This window comes from Capra hircus, chromosome 6 (genome assembly GCF_001704415.2).
Source record: "Capra hircus breed San Clemente chromosome 6, ASM170441v1, whole genome shotgun sequence".
In the NCBI taxonomy this organism is placed as follows: domain Eukaryota; kingdom Metazoa; phylum Chordata; class Mammalia; order Artiodactyla; family Bovidae; genus Capra; species Capra hircus.
Window position 1 is genome coordinate 113,556,018 of NC_030813.1, and position 20,004 is coordinate 113,576,021.

Below are 20,004 nucleotides of genomic sequence, written 5' to 3' on the forward strand. Positions count from 1 at the left end.
AGAACAAAAACCTAGCAGCCAACTCTCTCCCAGCCACGAGATCTCCCTCCACAGGCAGTGGGTGGCCAGTGCTCAGAGGATCACCGTGATTAGCAGAGTCTCAAGGTCTTTCTTGGAGACTTTTGAGTCCATAAGATGGACTTGGTTTATGCATTCACCTGGGTGTCAGTTGGACATTGGAGCCTCGCACAAGGCCTGGTGCAGAGAGGGTGCCTATAAGGTCTGGGGCTTGAGGGTGGACTGGCAGTGGGAGGGACAGGTCTCCTGATGGGTGATGCCTGCCAGGGAGGGGGGTCAGCAGGCTTGGGGCCCCTCAGGGCAGAGACCCAGGGTGGGGAGGCTGAGGTCTTGTTGTTCTGTCCTATCCTGTCCAACTCTTTGCAACCCCAAGGACTGCAGCACGCCAGTCTCCCCAGTCCTTCACCATCTCCCGGAGTTTGCTTAGATTCATGTCCGTTGTGTCAGTGATGCCATCCAACCATCTCATCCTCTGTCGTCCCCTTCTCCTCCTGCCTTCAATCTTTCCCAGCATTAGCGTCTTTTCCAATGAGTCAACTCTTCACATTAAGTGACCAAAGTATTGGAGTTTCAGCTTCAGCATCATTCCTTCCAAAGAATATCCAGGACTGGTTTCCTTTAGGATGGACTGGTTGGATCTCCTTGCAGTCCAAGGGACTCTCAAGAGTCTTCTCCAACACCACACTTCAAAAGCATCAATTCTTTGGCACTCAGCCTTCTTTATGGTCCAACTCTCACATCCATACATGACTACTGGAAAAACCATAGCTTTGACTAGATGGACCTTTGTGAGAAAAGTGATGTCTCTGCTTTTTAATGTGCTTTCTAGGTTTTTAATAGACCAGCTCCCTCCCTAAAGAAGTGGATGGGCTGCTCTGGAGAGGGAAAGACAAGGAGCCTCCAGGAGTGTTTTCGTGAGATCTAGGAACACCTGCCACTCCAGGTGTAGGACAGAGGAAGGATGGAAGCTGGACTCCGTGCTGGGACATTTAGGAAGCTGATTTCTATAGATAGGATGAGGCTGGGGCCAACTGTGTGCATGTGTGTGTGTGTGCACGTGCATGTGTGTGTGTCTATATATGTGTGTGTCTGTGTATAGCTGTTTATTGGTGAGTGGATGGATTAGGAGGAAATAGGGGCTGAGGTCTGAGAAGAAGAGGAACGTGGGGCGCATCAAAGAAGGTTCCTCTAAGGTACATGAGACCTCGGGTTGTCTCAGGATGGTGGAGGGAGGGATGAGGTTGAAGTCAGTAGGTCAGGGCGGGTGGATGCATCAGGAAGAAAGACAACGCGTATCAAACACCTCCCCTGCTTGACATCCAAACCACTCCCCGACCTGAGGTATGTGGGGCACCCCTTCCTCTGAAAGAGGAAACTGAGGCTAGGAGAGGTTAAGAAACTTGCCCAAAGTCACACAGTAAAAACATGAAGAGCTGCAACTCCAGCCTAGACTTGCCTGATCTGAAGGCTCATGTCCTCTCCTATCATCGCCTTCTTCTCAGGGGCTGGAAAAAGTGGGGTCTCAGGTGGAGGAACAGTGGGGAAGGAAGGGTGGGGAGGGCGTGGAGGGGGCAGGACCTCAGCCCAGGGGTCCCGTCAGTCACCCCCAAACAAGCACCCTGGCTGACATTACCTGGAGCCAGAGGGCCTGGGTGCAAATCCTGCTTGTATCCTCGGCAGCTGTAGGGCCTGGGCAGGAAGGTTTCCCCCCACCCCGGGAGCCTCAGGTCCTCTGTGCACCCCCGGTGGCCATGAGGATGAAGGGGGGGCCTCCGCGTGGGCCCTGGCTACCACTGGGGACCTGGGGACAGAACAGAGACTTAGCAAGACAATAGGCATGTGGAGAGTGGCCGGGGGTAGGGGTGCTGGAGCCCTGTACGACATGGGGATGGGCGTGGATTAGAGCTGGGGATGCTGTTCTGAGGGTGGGAGCACGTGGAGCACCGTTCTGGGCCACACCCCCCAAAGGGGACCAGGAAGTATAAGAGAGGGGAAGCTCAGGAAGTCCAGGCCCGGGGCGGAGGGCAGGGCAGACGCAAAGGTGAGGATGTAACAGAGTTCTAGATGCTACTGGGGAGCCCCTGGGCCTGAGGGAGAGCCTCACACGTGCAAGGGTGCTGGGAGGGCCTCCCATGGCAGATCATCAGGCCTGGAAGCGTTTGCCTCCCCTGCCCCCACCTCACGTGACTCCCACAGGAGACCCGATCCCGCAGCTTCTAAATCGGGTTTAGCTTCCCGATGGTGGAGGCAGCAGCAGGCGACTGGGTGATGCCTTTAAAAAAACAAGGCTATTTGGAAAATTCCACTGTGGTGTGCTGCAGCGTGGAGCCCCACCCCCACGGGCTTCTGTGGTTTCTCAGTTCCCGGCCCTTTAAGGCCTCCAGCTCCGGGCACCTCTTAAGCATCAGGGGGCCGCAGGCCACAGGAGGTCCCCTGCAACACTCCCCGCCACCACATCCCATTGCCAGGCCAGGGGTTCCAGGCTCTTTGCAGAGTCTATTGGTTTCATTATAACTTCCTTCTTCCAAGTAATTATGTGGGCTGCCCTGAGATTTAGTGACCTTTGAATCCACACCCACCAGGAGTCAGGTGTCCCCAGTAAACGGGGAGCAATACAGCGTCACTGGGCTGCCAGAGACGCTGTTACTGACCCCGGGCTGCACAGCAGGTCACAGGGCTCTGTCACTGGCCGTCCCATCTCAGCAAGTCTGGCTGAGCACTGATTACCTGACCCCTTGGAGCAGGAGTGCTAACAGGACTTGTCTTGCTCTGGGGAGAAGGGTCAGGGGGCAGAGCCCTCATCCGATGGCCCGGGTGCCTGTGCCTCTTGAATCCTGTTGGTTACCCATCAGTTGGCATCTGAACACATCTCACCACAGAGCACGCGTTTGTTGTGGGAGATCTAAAAGTTTCAAAATACACCATCAGAAGAAATCAGGTGTGTTCTGATATCATTTCAGGGTGTCTTCCCGTCTCTTTTTGTGGACATTTCAGAGACTTCTATTTTATTCGAAATTCAGTGTCACTCTTATAGCAAGCATTTCCTGTTTGCTATGATAAACTTTTAAAAACAGAGTTGTCAAAAACGTTGATTTATTTTTGGCTGTGCTGGGTCTTTGCGTGGGCTTTCTCCAGGGGTGGGGAGCGGGGGCTATGCGTTAGTTGCGGTGCACGGGGTCCTTATCGTGGTGGTTTCTCTTGTTGCGGGGGACAAGCTCCAGGGCACAAGGTCATCAGTGCCTTTGGCTCACGGGCTCTAACGCACAGGCTCAGGAATTATGTAACACGGGCTTAGCTGCCCCACGGCACATGGGATCTTCCCGGATCAGGGATCGAACCTGTGTCCCCTGCCTTGGCAGGCAGATTCTTAATCACAGGACCACCAGGGCAGTCATATACTAAACTATATGGAAGGCTTTAAAATAGCTGCATAGAAGTTTCTCTGTTTAGTTAACCTCTCCTCCCGTGGTTGGACACCCACATCACATCTGTTTCCCTGTTGTAAGTAACAGTGCAGGGCGCATCCTTTTACAACAGTTTTGGCCTGAAATTGGGGGTAATTTTATTACAGTTTCCCTTCAAATGTACATTAAAAAGTATTCAGTGTCTTATAATCTTCTTTTCTGCTGCAGCCATGCCTTCTCCCTCTTATAAATGTGCTATTTCTGGGAGTTCCACCTCTCTGAAGCCTCTGATTTTAATCTCTGATGGTAAGAAACAGGTAACAGCGCTTGTTAAAGCTGAGTAAACACGAGCTGATGGCCTGGGGTGAGAGTTGGATGCTGCTTCTAGGAGCAAAGCGCAGAGGCTCGCGGTGGCTACCCTGTTTGCTATGACTTTTCCATCGGTGTGTCTCTGTCTGTCTTCTACGGGCCTGAGGTTGCCGGAAGGCTTACCTCCAGCTTCCTGGACTCCTCCTGACGTTGTTGTTGTTGCTGTTTTTTTCTCATCTTGCTCAGTTTTCAGAAACAACAAGAGAAACCCAAGTTCCAGGCGTTGTGTCCTAAAAACGAGAACGTCCAACTCGACGGTGATTTCCCGTATGCCAAGGAATAAAGACAGAAAGGGTAGGTGTTCCTGGATTTCTGCAAGCCCTTGGGCCAGAGGAAAGCTCTTCTGACATAAACGATGGTTGCACAACCTGCTTCTGCCCGGTGGGGACAGGCCCACTGCCAGCCCGAGGGAAGAGTGACTGTCGCGGATACTTTCATTCACACCCTGCCCCCCACCATCAGTGGCCCTGACCAGAAGCTGTGTTGGGGCAAGGAGGGTGGGAGGGGGGCTACCAAGTGGGCTGGAGCTTCTGGAGAGTGGGGGGCGAGTGGTGAGACCTGGGCTGAGCGGCCTCACTTCCCAGTGCGTTTCCTCACCTGTGAATTAGGTGTGCCAGCTCAGCAGGTGTGGGGCTCACCTGGCAGGTATGGTGAGAGGGTGAAACTGCAGGCACGGCACAGGCTACCTGGAGGGCTCACATGAGTGCAAGTATGAGAAAGGCTTATTCACCCATTCAACAAGTATTAAGGAGCTCACTTTTGGGGAGGGGTGCTGAGGAAGTCAGGGTAAAATATGCATTTGGGAGACGGGATCTTCACACCTCCTAAGAAGCGATGCCAGGGCAGTTTGGCAGGGCAGGGCTGCTAGCCTGGGTCCGGTGCCCACCTGCTTCCCCACCTGAACTCGGGCCCCTCTGCACATCTCTCTCTGAGCCTCAGATTCCCCGCTGAATAATGAGAGGGGTGGGCTTGAGGCCTCATAGGGGTCCTGCCAGCTCTGAGACCCTCCTTGTGACCTTTCTGGGGTCTGCACGTGGTCAGTTACCATTTTCTTGGCAAGGGGACATGGCTGCATTTACGAGTTGCCACGTCGGTCCGGCCCTGGGGCTCTGTGGGGCAGGAATCGTGGGCTGTGGACTCCTCTGGTGCTCCCAGAGCCGAGAAGGCTGGCACAGAGTGGGCTCAGGCCTGGCTTCCGTGGGTATCAGACACTCTGGGAAGGGCTTCCCACTCCTGCTGAGCAAGTCTGGGGAGGTTCAGAGGCCGGGCTTGGAGAAAAAGCTCCCTCCGTGGGGCCCCTGGAGGGGGGTGGTCTCGGCATCTCTCCTCACCTTGGCAGTTTGACCAACACACTTTCTATATATATTACACTGCTAGGAAGGCGCCAAGAACTCCCCAAACATGCCAGAAACCAACAAGGCCAGACAGCTGTTTTACATTTAGTCACCACACAGTTCGGGAGGTGGAGATGCTACGAGCCTCGTGGAGACGGGGACAGTTGGGGAGGGGAGGTTTCGGGGCTTAGCGAGGCCAGGCCACCACCCTCCAGGCCTGGGCCCGGAAAGGAGGCGAGGGAACTGCCCGCTGGGTGCTCCTCTACGTCAAGCAGCGGCTCCACAGCCCCCAGAGGTGGGACCAGGTGAGGATCAGTCTGGGACCCTGCGTTAGGTCTGCACGGGGGAACTGGGATGGCTGCCCCCCCTCCCGATGGGCAGCAGTGAGCCAGCAGAGTGGGACAGCGGGCTGACCACCCTCATCCAATTGTCTCCACATTGGAGATGGGGGCCGGGAGGTGTGAGGTTCTGAGAAGTGACATGAGTGCCTGCCACTACGTGGCTAATCTTGTTCACTGTATTTTTAACTCTTAGACTGAAATTGCAATGAGGGTTTGTCTAGAATGCTTGTGGGTGCTGGTGACAAGGGGTGAGACGGGGGTCAAATCACAGAGGGTGTGAGTGACACATGGGCTCTGGGGAGGCGCTCTAGGCTGGGGTGGTTGGCCGCAGGGTGGCAAGAGAGGGAGGAACAGGCAATAGAGGGCGCCCAACACAAGTCCTTGGACCACTAACAACTTCCTTGGCTCTGGATTTAGAACAATGGTTTCTGTCGTTGCGGGCTTTCAAAACCCTAAGACTGAGAATGAGGGCAGGTAGGGATTTGGAGAGTCGCAAAGAACACTGTAAAAGCAGATTTATTAATCTGAGGTATTAAATTGGGGATTAAGTCAGGCCCAGAGCAAGTCGGTAGTTCTCTGGTAGTGTTTTCTTAAAATAAGCTCAAGAGGGCACACTGGTCTTTGGAGGAGCCCTGGTATTAGCTTTCCTTAAAACATCCAGAAATGCAGCCATTTATAAATCTTCTATTACGCCCTCAGCACTGTGAAGGCTGCTGATGTGTTCTATTAACAGATTTCCTTTTTAAAGCTCTCACTCCTCCTGCCATCATGACTGCAGGTGCGGAGAGTTTTTAGAGCTATGACCTAGGCAGCAGAAACAAGCCTGGGGTTCTCGGGACCAACACTAATGACTACAGCCAAAATTAATCTTCACTGTAGGCCTCCAGATGTTCTGATGTACGGATACCCTTCCTGTCCCTCTGAGGTTTCTTCTCCGGTAGTTCTGCCTGGGGCAGCCCTCAGCGCTCCTGGCAGTCAGGCGCCAAGCCTCGCTTGGAACCCAGGCCTTCCAGCTCCCAATCTCTGAAGTCTTGTAGGCTCAGGGAACATACCAGTAAACAAGATAAGCCCGGTTTGGCTCAGGCAGCCCACATTCTTGGAGGACGTTGAGGAACGGGTCAATAACTAGTGAACAAGAGGTCTCTTATTCCGGGGCTTTGCACGATCCTAGAGGTGGGGCATCTGGCCTCTGACTCCTCTCAGCTACTGACCAGCCCTGGACCTTGGGCAGGCGACTTCATCTTTCACTCTTTGTTGTTCAGTTGCTCAGTTGTGTCTGTCTCTTTGCGACCCCATGGACTGCAGCACGCCAGGCTTCCCTGTCCTTCGCCATCTCCTAGAGCTTGCTCAAACTCATGTCCATTGAGCCAGTGATGCCATCCAAACATCTCCTCTGTCACCCCCATCTCCTGCCTTCAATCTTTCCCCAAATCAGGGTCTTTTCTAATGAGTCAGCTCTTCACATCAGGTGGCCAAAGTATTGGTGCTTCAGCTTCAGCATCAGTCCTTCCAATGAATATTCAGGATTGATTTCCTTTAGGATGGACTGGTTGGACCTCCTTACAGTCCAAGGGACTCAAGATCTTCGCTAGCACCACAGTTCGAAAGCATCAATTCAGTGCTCAGCCTTCTTGTCCAACTCTCATATCCATACATGACTACTGGAAATACCAGTTTTGACTAGATGGACCTTTGTTGGCAAAGTAATGCCTCTGCTGTTTAATACGCTGTCTAGGTTTGTCCACTCTCTACCCACTGTTTTTTTTTGGGGGGGGGCGGGGGAAGGCGCCTGCATGTGGAAGCCCCACCAGGGATCCAACCTGCGCCACTGCAGTGAAAGCGGCAAATCTTAAGCACTGCACCGCCAGGAAAGTCCTGCGTGACAGTTCTGATCACAGATCATGTCTCTAGATTCTGCAATACTGACGGAAATAATGCAATGAACACTAGGCCAGCGGCTCCTAAACTTGTCTGCACATTACGCAGCTTTCAAAACCGTATCTTACCTCCAGAGACTGTGATTTAGTTGGTCTGAGGCGTGGCCTAGCCTTTAAATTTTTCAAAGATCTTCAGGTGATAGAGAAGTGCAGACAAGTCTGGGGAGGAGCGGCGCTGTGCCCTGTCTACCGGCTCAATGAGAGAACTGTCATTTCAGTGTGAAAAAAAAAATAAAAAAGAGAGAACTGTCAGAAAAGCCCGTTTTACGGATGAAGAGACAAGGCCCGGCCGGGAAAGCCTCAAAGCGATATGCTCAAGGCTCCATGTTCCAGGCCGGAGCTCCGATCTTGCCCACCTGGCCTCCAGCTTGCGGGCAGGTGGGGGGCGGGACCTTCCCCTCCCACACACCTGCTCGGGGTGGGCAGGGCCACCCATCGATGCGCTCCGCCGCTCGGCTCCCCACGCCTGGTCGCTGCCCGCTCGTGCCCCTTCCCCCTCCCAGCCGCTTCCCACTTCCAAGATGGCCGCGGGTGGAGCCGACCCGGTAAGGAGGCCCCCTGGTGGGTGTCCACGGGGGCTCTGCGGGCATGAAGATTCCCTCAGGCCTCCCCTCGCGGCCCTTTTTGGCCTTCGGGAGAGAAAAGGGCGGGCAATGCCGTCCCGGGGCCTGTAGAGAGCGGGCGACCGGGCCGGAGAAGGGGCAGAGGGACGAGCGTCGAGCTTAAGGAGCAGCGGCGGCGCGGCGGGGGTGGGGCGGCAGCCCGGGCGGAAGAACGGCTGTGCCGGCAGGGGGCGGGGCGGGGCGGAGCGAGGACGCGCGGGGCGGGGCGAGGACGCGCGGGGCGGGGCGAGGACGCGCGCGGGCGGGGTGAAGGCGCGCGCGGGCGGGGCGAGGGCGCACGGGGCGGGGCGGGGCGGGGCGGGGCGAGGGCGCGCGCGGGCGGGGCGAAGGCGCGCGTGGGCGGGGCGAGGGCGCGCGGGGCGGGGCGGGGCGGGGCGGGGGCGCGCGCCGCCGTTGGCCGCGGGCTCCTTGCTGGCACCTGCCTGGTCGGCTCGCCGCCTGCAGCGCCCAGCGTCTTCGCCGCGCACGTTGCGGGTCCCGCGGGGCCTGGGCTGCGGGCCCGCGGGCCCCGGGGATGGCGTCGGAGCCACGCTGACTCCGGTACTGAGGGCCTGCGGCGGGAGCCGGTCCCCGAGGGAGGGAAGGGGCCGGGCCGCGCGCGGGGCCGCTGCCACCTGCTGCCGCGTCGGCCGGAGCGGGGAGGCGGCGGCCCTGAGGCGCGGCCGGGCGCGTCCTGCCTGGCCTGCCCCCTCGGCGCTGCGCGGCCGCCGCTCTTTCCCGCGCCCGGGGGAGCGCGTGGGGCGCGGGGAGCACCGCTCCTTGGTGAGACGCGCGCCCCGAACCGCACCGTTTCCGGAACTTGACGGAAAGTTTTCACCCTCAGACGCGCGGGGCTCCGGGGCCGGAGACGAGCCGGCTCGGCGCGCGGAACCGCTCCCTCGACCCGCGAGAGCCCCGGGACCCCCTCCACTTCAAGGTCCCTGAGCCCCGGGACCCTTTCCATCTCAGAGTCTCTGAGCCCCGGGATCCCGCCACCTCAGGTTCCCTGAGCCCCGGCCCCCCAACCTCGGAGCCCCCCGGAACCCCCTCCACCTCATTGTCCCTGACCCCCAGGACCCCCTCCACCTGAGTCCCTGAGCCCCGGGACCCCCTCCACCTCAGAGCCCCCTGGGACCCGCTCCACCTCAGTCCCTGAGCCCCGGGACCCTCCCCCACCCCGCACCTCGGAGCGCCCCGGGACCCTCCCCCACCCCGCACCTCGGAGCCTCCCGGGACCCCCTGCATCTCAGAGTCCCTGAGCCCCGGGTCCCCATCCACCTCGGCGCTCCCCCCGCCCCGAACCCCCTCCACCTCGGAGCTTCCGTTCCCTTGCTTCTCATGTCCTTGTCCTCCCCTCTTTCTCTCGGGATCCCCGTTGCCCAGGCCAGGGACTCCCTTTTTCTTCTGAGACCCGCGCGTTTGGGCTGCAGCCCCTAGCCTCAGACCCGGACCGGGGATGCATCCCACCGCAGCGGTCGTTCTGAGGGTGGGGGGCGAGGAGAGGGTGGGAGCGGCTCCTCCGCGGTGGGCTGGGCCGCCGGCAGTTGGACGGCCTCCTTGCCTGGCCCTGGGAGACCGTCTGTTTCCAGACTGCTGAGACACCGTGTGCTCCACCGTGGATGTGGAAGCTTTGGAAAGCTCCCTGTGCGGCAGGCTCCCGGGCACTGCCGCGTGTGCCCAGACTGGCGGCGGAGGGGGCCCGTGTCCAGCGGATGTGGGCACCTCACCCCTTCGCCCTGGCTGCCTTTGTAGGGGGTGGTTGCTGCTGGCCACCGTGAGGTCCCTGGCATGGACCAGGCACACCTTTCAGCTGTTGCTTCCTCCTGCCCAGTTTATCTGGCCAGGACCAACTGGGTCTAATGTTTGCCTATAACTTCTTCTCAACTTCACACCTCCCCCCTTAACTGGGGTGCTCCTCCCCCAACCCGCCTGGCCTTCCCCCAGCTAAGACTGTCTTACTCCTGTCTTGGTTGTGGTATGTTTGATCCTTTGAGACTGTGGACTCCCAGCCCCTGATTTCCAGCCCTAGTGAGAACCTGCCCGTGCTCTTGGGACTCAGGGTTGTTGAGTGAATACACCCTTTGGGAAACATCAAGAGAGGTACAGTAACTGGTTTGGGGTCACGCAGCTGGACAGCTGGAGACAGGCATGGATGAGACTCAAATGGTTAGGTCTCGGGGCCAGATGCTGCTCACTTAGTGTCCTTCGTGGTCCCGGCAAGTCCTGGCAGGTCCCTGCTCAGCGCTGCTTGGCTGGGCTTACCCTGGGCTCGTGAAGCTGAGTTTTTGCAGTCTGCCCCCAGCGCTCCTCTCACGTTCTGCATCGGCACCGCCTCACCTGGCCTCCGCTGGTCCTTGCCCTTCCCCTCGGCACCCTCTCTCTGCCTCTCCACCCTCCACTCCTCCATCACTCCCCTCCACTGCCCTTCTCCCATCTGTGCAGCAGGTGAGTGCCTGTCCGTCTTCCCTCCGCTTGCCCTCGCTTGTTCTCTGCTGAAGACCTCTACGGAGTGGACTCAGCTTGTCCGAGGAACAGCTTGTTTTGGAATCTGTCCTCCCTCGGTCAGAGCTTCTTGCCGCCGTGTCCCTGCCCTCAGCACCGAGAATGCACGCCCCGCGTGTCGTGGGTGCCCGTGGAGCTTTGAGACCTCAGGGGAGATTTGTCATCTTAACAGGCATAATACGGGAGAGAGGATCTTAGGCACGTGGGTATGTGTTGTCTGTTCATGTTTGTTTCAGGGAGGGTATAAAGTTTCTAAGGCCTGGGTTTAGACTTCTAGACTGTCAGGTTGGAAGGACCTCAGATAGACGGGCTGGGCTAATCGCCTCATTGGAAAGGTGGGGAAGCTGAGAGCTAGGCTCAGTCAGTGCCCGCAGCAAAGGTGCGAGGAGGATGTTGGTGACAGGCGGAAGGCATAGAGTGAGGCCGCACAGACTGGCTGTGTCTGGGCTTGTTTATGCAAATAAGTTGCTAAAATAGTGCACCTGAGCCGGGTGCCCAAGGAAGAGTAACACCAGCAGGCATCTTCTAAGGCTTGATTCTAAAAGCTTTATGTGGATTTCTTCACCCTCACTTTGTCAACTGCCTAATGAGATAGGGTCTGTTGTCGTCCCCCTCCTGCTAGGTGGAAAGTTAGTGGGAGAAGTTAGACTAATCCAGGATCACACAGCTGGTAAGTGGAAGAGCCAAGACTTGAAGCTAGGCAGCTTACCTCCAGAGCCTGCGTTATCTTTTCCCCTTGCATATTTTCTTTTTGAAACTTTCTGTGGAAGTACACAGAGAAGTCTAAATATTGTTGGGTTTATCTTCGATGGTCACAGCGTTTAGGATCTGTATTAAGCACTCCAGCAAGCCAGGTATGGGGTTTGACGTCAGAACCTGGTTTGCATCCTGTTCTCTTGCTGTGTGACCTTGGGTGAGTCGCTCAGCCTCTCTGAATCTCAGTTTCTTCGGTGTACTTGGCAGGCTTGTGATGATTAGAGAATGCGACAGCTCCTAATAGGTGTATGTATATGTGTGTGAAAGTCGCTTGCTGCTAAGTCCCTTCATTCGTGTCTGACTCTGTGCGACCCCAGAGATGGCAGCCCACCAGGCTCCCCCGTCCCTGGGATTCTCCAGGCAAGAATGCTGGAGTGGGTTTGCCATTTCTTTCTCCAATGCATGAAAGTGAAAAGTGAAAGTGAAGTCGCTCAGTCGTATCCGACTCTTAGCGACCTCATGGACTGCAGCCTACCAGGCTCCTCCGTCCATGGAATTTTCCAGGCAAGAGTACTGGAGTGGGATGCCATTGCCTTCTCCATAGTCAGTTCAGTTGTGTCCGACTCTGTGCGACCCCATAGACGGCAGCCCACCAGGCTCCCCCGTCCCTGGGATTCTCCAGGCAAGAACACTGGAGTGGGCTCCCATTTCGCGACCCCATGGACTGTAGAGTCTATGGAATTCTCCAGGCCAGAATACTGGAGTGGGTAGCCTTTCCCTTCTCCAGGGGATCTTCCCAACCCAAGGATCAAACCCAGGCCTCCCGCATTGCAGGCAGATTCTTTACCAGCTGAACCACAAGGGAAGCCCCCTAATGTGTTTGGTCTGTGGCAAATGTTCAGTAAATTGTTTACCATATTAATAATTAAGACTATAAACTGGGTTGGCCTTGCTGAGTGGCCTTTCTTCCTAAGCCATCAGTTGCCTCTCAGTCACTTTGCAGGTCCTTATGAGGATTAGTTTTGGTAAATGGCTGTATGAAACTAAAACGTTTTGGTCTAGTGGGGCAACCGCCCTGTGCATTGAGTGTCCTTAATCTAAAATGTCCCACCTGTGCCTTATAAATTGGAGAAGGAAATGGCAACCCACTCCAGAGTTCTTGCCTGGAGAATCCCAGGGACGGGAGACCTGATGGGCTGCCGTCTATGGGGTCGCACAGAGTCGGACACGACTGGAGCAACTTAGCAGCAGCAGTGTCTTATGAGCCCAACTACCTTTGGACAGTTTAAGTGCAGTATCTGTTTCTTAGGGTTGGGAAGGAGCCTTTGGGGAGCCTCAACCGTTTAACACCAGTTCCCGCCTATTTGCTTCTGGATGGAAACTTACTAACCTCCACTGTGTTGAGTTCCAGGTGCCTCAGAGTTGCCATTCACTCTTCGGAGAAATACATTGGGCTTCTAGACAATTCTTTCTTAGGGTTGTTTTTGTCCTGAAGAGTAACTTATTTGAATAACAAACTACTTTTCTAGTTGCCTTTCACGTTCTGTGTGTGTGTGTCGGTGTGTGTGTCTGTGTGTGTTTTGGCTTTACCTCTTGGCATGCGGGATTTTAGTTCCCTGACCAAGGATTGAACCCATGATTCCCGCAGTAGAAGCATGGAGTCTTGACCACTGGACCGCCAGGAAGGTCCCGACTTGCCCATCCTGTGTAACGCACGTTCCTCCATTGTTTTCGGCTTGCTTGTACAGCAGTGGAGACAGTAATAAACACCCTAGAGTCAGATCCAGATCCAGGTCAGAGCAGGAACACTCCACCTGTGTTCTGTTGGGGCCTCAGTCTTGCCTGTGAGATGGGGATGACAGTGTTCTCGGCTCTGGGGCTTGCTGTGGAGGCAGCAGAGACCACACAGACAGCGGGTGTAGACGCTGGGCTCGTGCCCAGCACGCAGCACGCACGGGCGCGCGGAGGCGGCTGCCGGGTTAATTGCTCCTGTGGAGGCCCTTGAGGCCCCAGACGGCCCGTGCCTTTCTTTTCAGGCTCCTTTCTGGCTAAGCCAGGGCTTGAATTAAAAAGGGAAAGGCACTCACAGCGGTTGGTGCTTGGGAACGCTTTGCAGAGCAATCTGGTTTTTTTTTTGTTTATTTTAAAATACATATTTAAAAATTTTTATTTATGGCTGTGCTGGGTTTTTGTCGCTACACGTGGGCTCTCTCTAGTTGCGGCGAGTGGGGCCTCTCTCTCGTTGCGGGGCACGGGCTTCTCGTTGCAGGGGATTTTCTTACTGCGGGATGCAGCCTCTAGGGCGCAGGGGCTCGGGAGCCGCGATGCGTGGGCGTAGTTGCCCTGCAGCGTTGGATTTTAGCTTCCAGACTACGGATCAAGCCCATGTCCCCTGCATTGGCAGGTCGATTCTTAACCACTGGGCCACCAAGGAAGTCCCAAACAGCCTGATTCTCACGGGAGGTGTCAGTGGGTTCTTCCTGACGTTACGTCCAGGCTTGAGGGGAAGGCCTGGGGGAGCCACTCCTGTGGGGAGCCTGGTGGTCCCACCAGAATCCTCCCCGGGAGACATGAAGGACCTGGAGAGGCCTTCAGGAGGGTGACGGGGGTGCTGGAGAGAGGGAGTGTCGTGAGGCCCTGCGTGTGAAACCTCGGGCAGGAGGCCACATCTGACTCAGCAAGCTCAGTGTCATCGTTCCCATCTGTGAAATCCTGCTCTTTGGCTGGAGGGGTGAGGATTTGAGGAGGTGCTCAATGTCTGCGTGAGGGCTGCAAGGAGCAGAGCTTACTGAGGGGCTGTAGGGTCGCAGACTTGGGCTCAAGCCCCAGGTGCTGCCACATCCAAGTGGAGACCTGGGTAGGCTCTGTGCCTCAGTTTCCTCCTCTATTCAGTGGGGTTAGTGCCTGGTGCAGAGAACTGTTGAGGGCCCTAGAACAGACTGGTGTGTTAAGAGCCTCCAACAGTGCTTGGTGCTCACGAGATTGTAGTTTTATGGTGATGCTCTTGGTCGGGAAGATCCATCCCCTGGAGGAGGGCATGGCAACCCACTCCAGTATTCTTGTCTGGAGAATCCCAATGGACAGAGGCGCTCCAGAACATGGGGTCGCAGAGAGTCAGACCTGACTGAGAGACTCAACAGCAACAGCTGGTGGTGTCCGGACTTGCAGGCCTAGCGTCTGCCCTCCTAAAACTTCGGATCTGTGACAGACGTGCCCTTAGACCATGGCTGACAGAAAGGAGCTCTGTGCGCCCAACTCTTAAGCAGAAGGCACGGAAATAGGTGGTAGGGCTGGGTTGCCAGGAGGCTTGGCAGCGAAGGGGAGTGCACCCTCCCTGGAGGGTTGAGGGCACAGCGCCGTCCCCGTGGGATGGGAGCGTGAGGGGACCGCTCTCCCCCGGCATCAGGAGAGGAGGCGGGACATGAGGCTGTGTATAGCACACGCCCCGTGGACGGGAAGAAGCCACGGGGACGAGCGCAGAGGATGTGTGCATGGACGGGCGGAACAGGTTCTCCCCGAGGCCACCCAGGGGTGGGTTTTTTTTTCCCCCTGGGGATATAACTAAATCATTTAGCTGTGGTTTCATGAACTGGTTTTTTTTTTTTTTTTTGTATTTATGAAGAGTTGGTTTTAGTCTTGTTACTTTGTAAGGAGAAAATAAAATTGTTTCTTCGAGCCCGGCTTGTTTTCCAAAGCCTTGTTTCCAGTCACCCGTGGAAGAGCTGCTGTCCACTCTCTTGACTTGTGTTAAACTAAAGGTGGGCCCCTGGCGGAGTGAGATTGTTCCAGCCTCTCGGGGCGGCCCTTTGCCTCTGTTTCCTTCAGAACTCAGTTTCTGGCAGGTAAATAAAATTCCGGTGGCCTTGCCACCTGGAATAAAAAGCCTTCCTCTTACCTGTGCTTGACGGCATGCGAGTTTCTCTCCCACAGGCGGCGATGGCTGCTCATGGTCAAACTGGCCTCTGGTGCCAGGCTGTGCCCGGGGACACCGAGAGCCCAGGTCGCATGCTGTGACGCCCGCAGCATGAGGGGTCATGTGTGACTTTGGGAAAGAGCACAGAGGGAAATTTTCTTTTGCTGTCCTGAGCCGTCCAAGGTCGAGCGTGTCAACCCTTGCCTTCTAGTCTAGCAGCCGACCCGGCGCGCAGGACGGTCAATGCTCCCGGGCCGGGGCTGCTGTCTGCACGCTTTGCCGGGAGAGCGTGGTTGCATTTGCTTCTCTTCCGTGAGCTCCCCTGCCCACCTTGTTGTGGAAACACAACCCAGCTCCCAACAGAGGTTTCTTGGATGGACAGCCGCTGACGCCTGCCCGCAGCTAGAATCTAGTCGTCGGGAATACTTAATTCAGCAGATAGGTTTTCTCATCCTTCACCATTGGAGGCGTTTGCATCGACATCCAGGTGCCTTGCCTGCAGCTTGGGAGCGCAGGGAGGGGAGCCCAGAACTGCTGAAGGTGGGGTGTAGCCACAAAGGACCCCGGAGAGAGGAGGGCCTGCAGCTTCCTGGGGGGCGGGGAAGGCTTCTCCGAGGCGCTGCCTTGGGGGCGTGCTCTGTCTCCGGGGACATGAACCCCCGGGGTGCTGGTGGCCGAGCGGGGGACAGAGTCCCCAGGGTGGTGGGTGTTGAGAGAGGTGTGCTGGCGGCCCAAGACTGGCGGGGCTGGCAGGGGACGGGTCCCCAGGGCTGGTGCTGGCCCGTGGAGTCGAGGCTTCCTCTGTCTTGAGAAAACGTGTGACTTGGAGGCCAGCCATGGGCAGCTGCCTGCTGGCCGCCTTCCAGCGTCCACACCGCTGCCTTGCTCGGAAGCACGCCCTTTCTTTGTGCAGCCCCCTACGCAGGCCCCGTCGGGAGGCCGGCTTTGCTTTGTGCTCCGGCTGACTCCAGGTGGAAGCGCCTAAGGGCGGGTGGCTTGGCCCTCGCGGAGTTGGGTCTTAGAGGATGTCGCAAGCGGAAGGACTTTTTCCCCTTTTAAGTTTCTCTCTCCAGAGTCTGTTCTCTGAGGCTGTTTGGCAGGTTTCAGGAACTTAAACTGGACCTGGAACCCTTGGAGCCTCAGAGGCCCCTCAGCTTCCCCCTAGAAGGGGCCCTGGGGCTGTTCCGGGTGGCTCTCTTAGGGGGAGAGGCTGTGGGCGGGCCATTGCCAAGTGGCTTCGGCCTCCACCCCACCTGCTCTTCTCGTCCCTGGCTTGTCTTGGCAACGGAGGAGCAGGGGGCCTTGGGCTCCCTTAGCACACTTGTTCCCTGTTCCTGTCTATTCTGGTGTCAAAATGTCAGTTTAGATCCGCCCCCCTCCGTGCGTGTCCTCTGTTCATGTGGCTGAAGTAGCGGGCGCCTGCTGTGTCAGCCGGAGGCGAGCCGCGCTTCACCAAGGCGCCTCCTCTCGCTGCCCAGAGGCCTGCCTAGGAGCTTTGTGCTGCTGCCCCAGTTTACTCCTGGGCCGAAGGGGAGTTGATTCTCAGAAAGGTTAAGTGTCTCCTGCACTAGCAAGTCAGGAGAGTTTCCACCGGGCCTACCAGAGGCCCTCAGCTCTGCTTACTGTATGTCCTTTTGTGTATATGGGTTTTTTTTTTTTGTCACTGTGACCTGTTGGAATGTTGATGGTGTCTGGATAATTCCCATCACCTCTACCACGGCCAAAGAATAGCTCTTAACTAGGTGCTAAAAATGTTTCTTGCTGTATTTTCCTTTTAATTAGAATTTTTTTTAGAACTTTAAAGTTTGTGCACAGGTTTGTCTTCCTGTTGTGAATGCTGTGGTTTGACAGTGTAGTTCAGTTTGGGAGTTTTGCCAAGTCAGAGTTCCAGGGACAGTTTGCCGTGGCCTTGCCTGGGAGGAACTCGTGGCTGGGGACTCAGGGTAGGAACTGCAGCGCTGGGAATTCAGGGCAGCATGAACTGCGGAGCATTTAAAATGTGTTCCCTGTGGTGTGCTGATGCCCAGGTGCTTTTGGTCCTTCTTGCTCTGCAGGTTGAAAGTGAAAGTGTGAGTTGCTCAGTCGTGTCCGACTCTTTGCGATCCCATGGACTGTAGCCCACCAGGCTCCTCTGTCCGCGGGATTCTTCAGGCAGGAATACTGGAGTGGGTTGCCGTTTCCTTCTCCAGGGGATCTTCCTGACCCGGGGACTGAACCTGGATCTCCCACATTGCAGGCAGATTCCTTACTGTCTGAGCCCCTAGGGAAGCCCTGTAGGTTAGGGAAACGCTTTACTTACTGTGATCACCTTTATGATCTCATTTTTGTATTAAGCTCTCCTTTCATTTGCCATCTTGTTTTGGTGTCGTGCAGTGTGGTTCCATCTTGCCAAGGAAAATTGATAACCAGTTAGTACGACACCACAGTTAGATGATCCTTCCCTACCACTGGGCCACATTTCAAGGTTTCATATACAGTTTGGTCTGTCCCTGAACTGTGCGTTTTGGCTTCGCTCTTTATCTCTATCTTTGCTCCAGTGCTGCGCTGCGTGCCGGGCCCCTTCAGTTTCTGGGGAGAAGGGGCATCGCCCTCCCTTGTTGTCTGCTTTTAATGAATGTGCTTTTGCCAACTTGACATTGAGAGGCCCGGCCAGGCTTCCTGAAGGGGAGCAGGATGCTCACTGCAGAAGCTAAAATAACACCCGAAAGGGAGTGGTTATCGGTGTCGCTGCGAGGCTTCAAAACTTGCCGTTCGATGACAGCAGCCGCCTGCAGAGTGCTTGTGGGAGTTCGAGGTGGGGGCGGGGGCGGTGCCTGCTGACGCCTTTCTCGCGGCACTTTCTTTCGTTCTCCCGAGCCGTCTCGTGGAGCTGGGGTCAGAACCCAGGCATGTCTGAGTCCGGAGGTCCCTTCTGTATGTTGTTCTGTTCCGTGGATCAGACGTAAATGCGCCGCTGGGTTTCTTTAGTTTTCGGTATTTTAGAGGACAGTGGGAAGGAACACAGCAGAACGCGCCAGGCTCTCAGTCCGTGAGGACTGCGCCTCTCACCCCCTCATCCCTGCCTGAGACTGAGGCCGTAGGCAGGGCCTCTGTGTCACCAGCAGCTCAGACTCTCCCCATCAGGCGTTTCCTCCAGGTTCGATTATCCTTCTTCACTGAACCAGCCTTCTGACCTGGGTTTTATAGTCCCAAACAGAGCCATTTGACCCCTGGGTGTGGCTGGTTTGGGGGCCAACCGTGTAGATCCCAAGTGAGCCGCCAAGTGGCAGCGTGACCCTGGAGCCTTTTCTGAACCCAAGCCTCAGTTTCGTCCGTGGGGAAGCGGACAGCATGCCCCGCCGTGGAGACTCGAGTCGGGTGACTGAAACTCCGTGGAGAGCACCGCTCACCTGCGTCTCGGGCCGTCTCATTGCACCTGGTGTGCCTGGTCCATCTTGTTTTCTGTCCTGATGGAGACGTCTTGAGTTTTATGCTGTTCACACACGTTGCGCCTTGACTTGTGTGTGGGTTATGAACTCACATACTTCTGACAGGTATCACGCGTCTGCCATTTTAGAAAAAGCACAGAAAACAAAACCCCTTTGCTGAGCTGCCAGTGCTGTCCTGAGGACCTCAGTTGTGACCCGTGGGATACTTTATGATATCGTGATAGTACTATGTTTAAACTCTAGCTTCCGGTCCTGAACTAATACTTTGGCACGTAGGGCTTGTTTGAATTTCATTTTTCAAGGACTCCTCTTTTGAAAGGGGCGCCAGAACATTTGAATCCCAGAGGAGCTGCATCTTTGGGCTTTACATCCACTGTCTGTATTTCCATTTTTGTGTTTTTTTTTTTTCCTCTAGTTTTTCCTTGGACCAAGATGACTGATGGAAACCTTTCCACCTCTGCAAATGGCGTAGCCTTGATGGGCATTCTGGACGGTCGACCAGGAAACCACATTCAGAGCCTGCAACACTTGACTCTCAAGGCGCCCAGGTCCCTCTCGTTGCCTGAGTATGGGCCCAAGCTGAGACTCAGTGCTTTAGAGGATCGGCACAGCCTTAAATCGGTGGACTCGGGCATTCCTACCCTCGAGATCGGCAACCCGGAGCCTGTCCCCTGCAGCGTGGTCCACGTGAGGAGGAAGCCGTCCGAGTCGGAGATCGTCCCTGAGCGCGCCTGCCAGAGCGCCTGCCCGCTGCCCTCCTACGCACCCCCGGCCCCCGCCGGCGCCGAGCGGGAGCAGAGCGTGCGCAAGTCCTCCACGTTCCCCAGGACAGGCTACGACTCGGTGAAGCTCTACAGCCCCGCCTCCCAGGCCCTGCAGCGCAGCGACAATGTCTCTGTGTGCAGCGTGTCCAGCCTCAGCACGGAGCTGTCCACCACACTGTCCGTCAGCAACGAGGACATCCTGGACCTCGTGGTCACGAGCAGCTCCAGTGCCATCGTGACCCTGGAGAACGACGACGACCCGCAGTTCACCGACGTCACCTTGAGCTCCACCAGGGAGACCCGTGACCTCCGGCGGGACTGTGCCGGTGAAACGGAGGAGGGGAGGAAGCTGAGACTCCTGGGACCGTTCAGTCACTTCTTTACCAGGTAATGCGGTCTGTGTGTCTCTAGCGGAGCCAGGCTGTTCAGCTCAGACTCGTGGCCTTGTTGTTCCGTCCGAAGCGTGTGGTGTGTTTCCTGCCCGCTGGGCAGACACTGTTGTACAGATAGCCAGGCCGTCTGCCGCCAGCAGCCCAGCATCCTGTGGGCCGAGGCCTGGCGTGTTGGCGACTCTGCGATTTGCCCCCTCGTTGCTGGCTGTCACTCCTGAGGCCCTGGCTCACGTGCACAGTCTCTTGCCGCTTCCTGGCCGCTGGCCTCTGACGTGCTGTGGCTGAGGGTGGCCTGTGAGTGGCC

At 56.5% G+C, this 20,004-nt stretch overlaps 1 protein-coding gene across 2 annotated transcripts in view; it reads left to right on the plus strand.

Moving 5' to 3' along the window:
* Window positions 7,895-20,004, plus strand: part of TBC1D14 (TBC1 domain family member 14) — a 118,725-nt gene continuing 106,615 nt past the window's right edge. Inside the window, exons 1-2 of one of the 2 annotated variants that reach the window (XM_018049767.1) lie at window positions 7,895-7,948; window positions 18,960-19,695. In XM_018049767.1, coding sequence (XP_017905256.1) covers window positions 18,977-19,695 — 719 coding nt within the window. In that variant the 5' untranslated portion in view covers window positions 7,895-7,948; window positions 18,960-18,976. Of the gene's footprint in view, window positions 7,949-8,393; window positions 8,567-18,959; window positions 19,696-20,004 lie in introns of those variants that run through there. The other variant, XM_018049768.1, reaches the window with a different exon arrangement.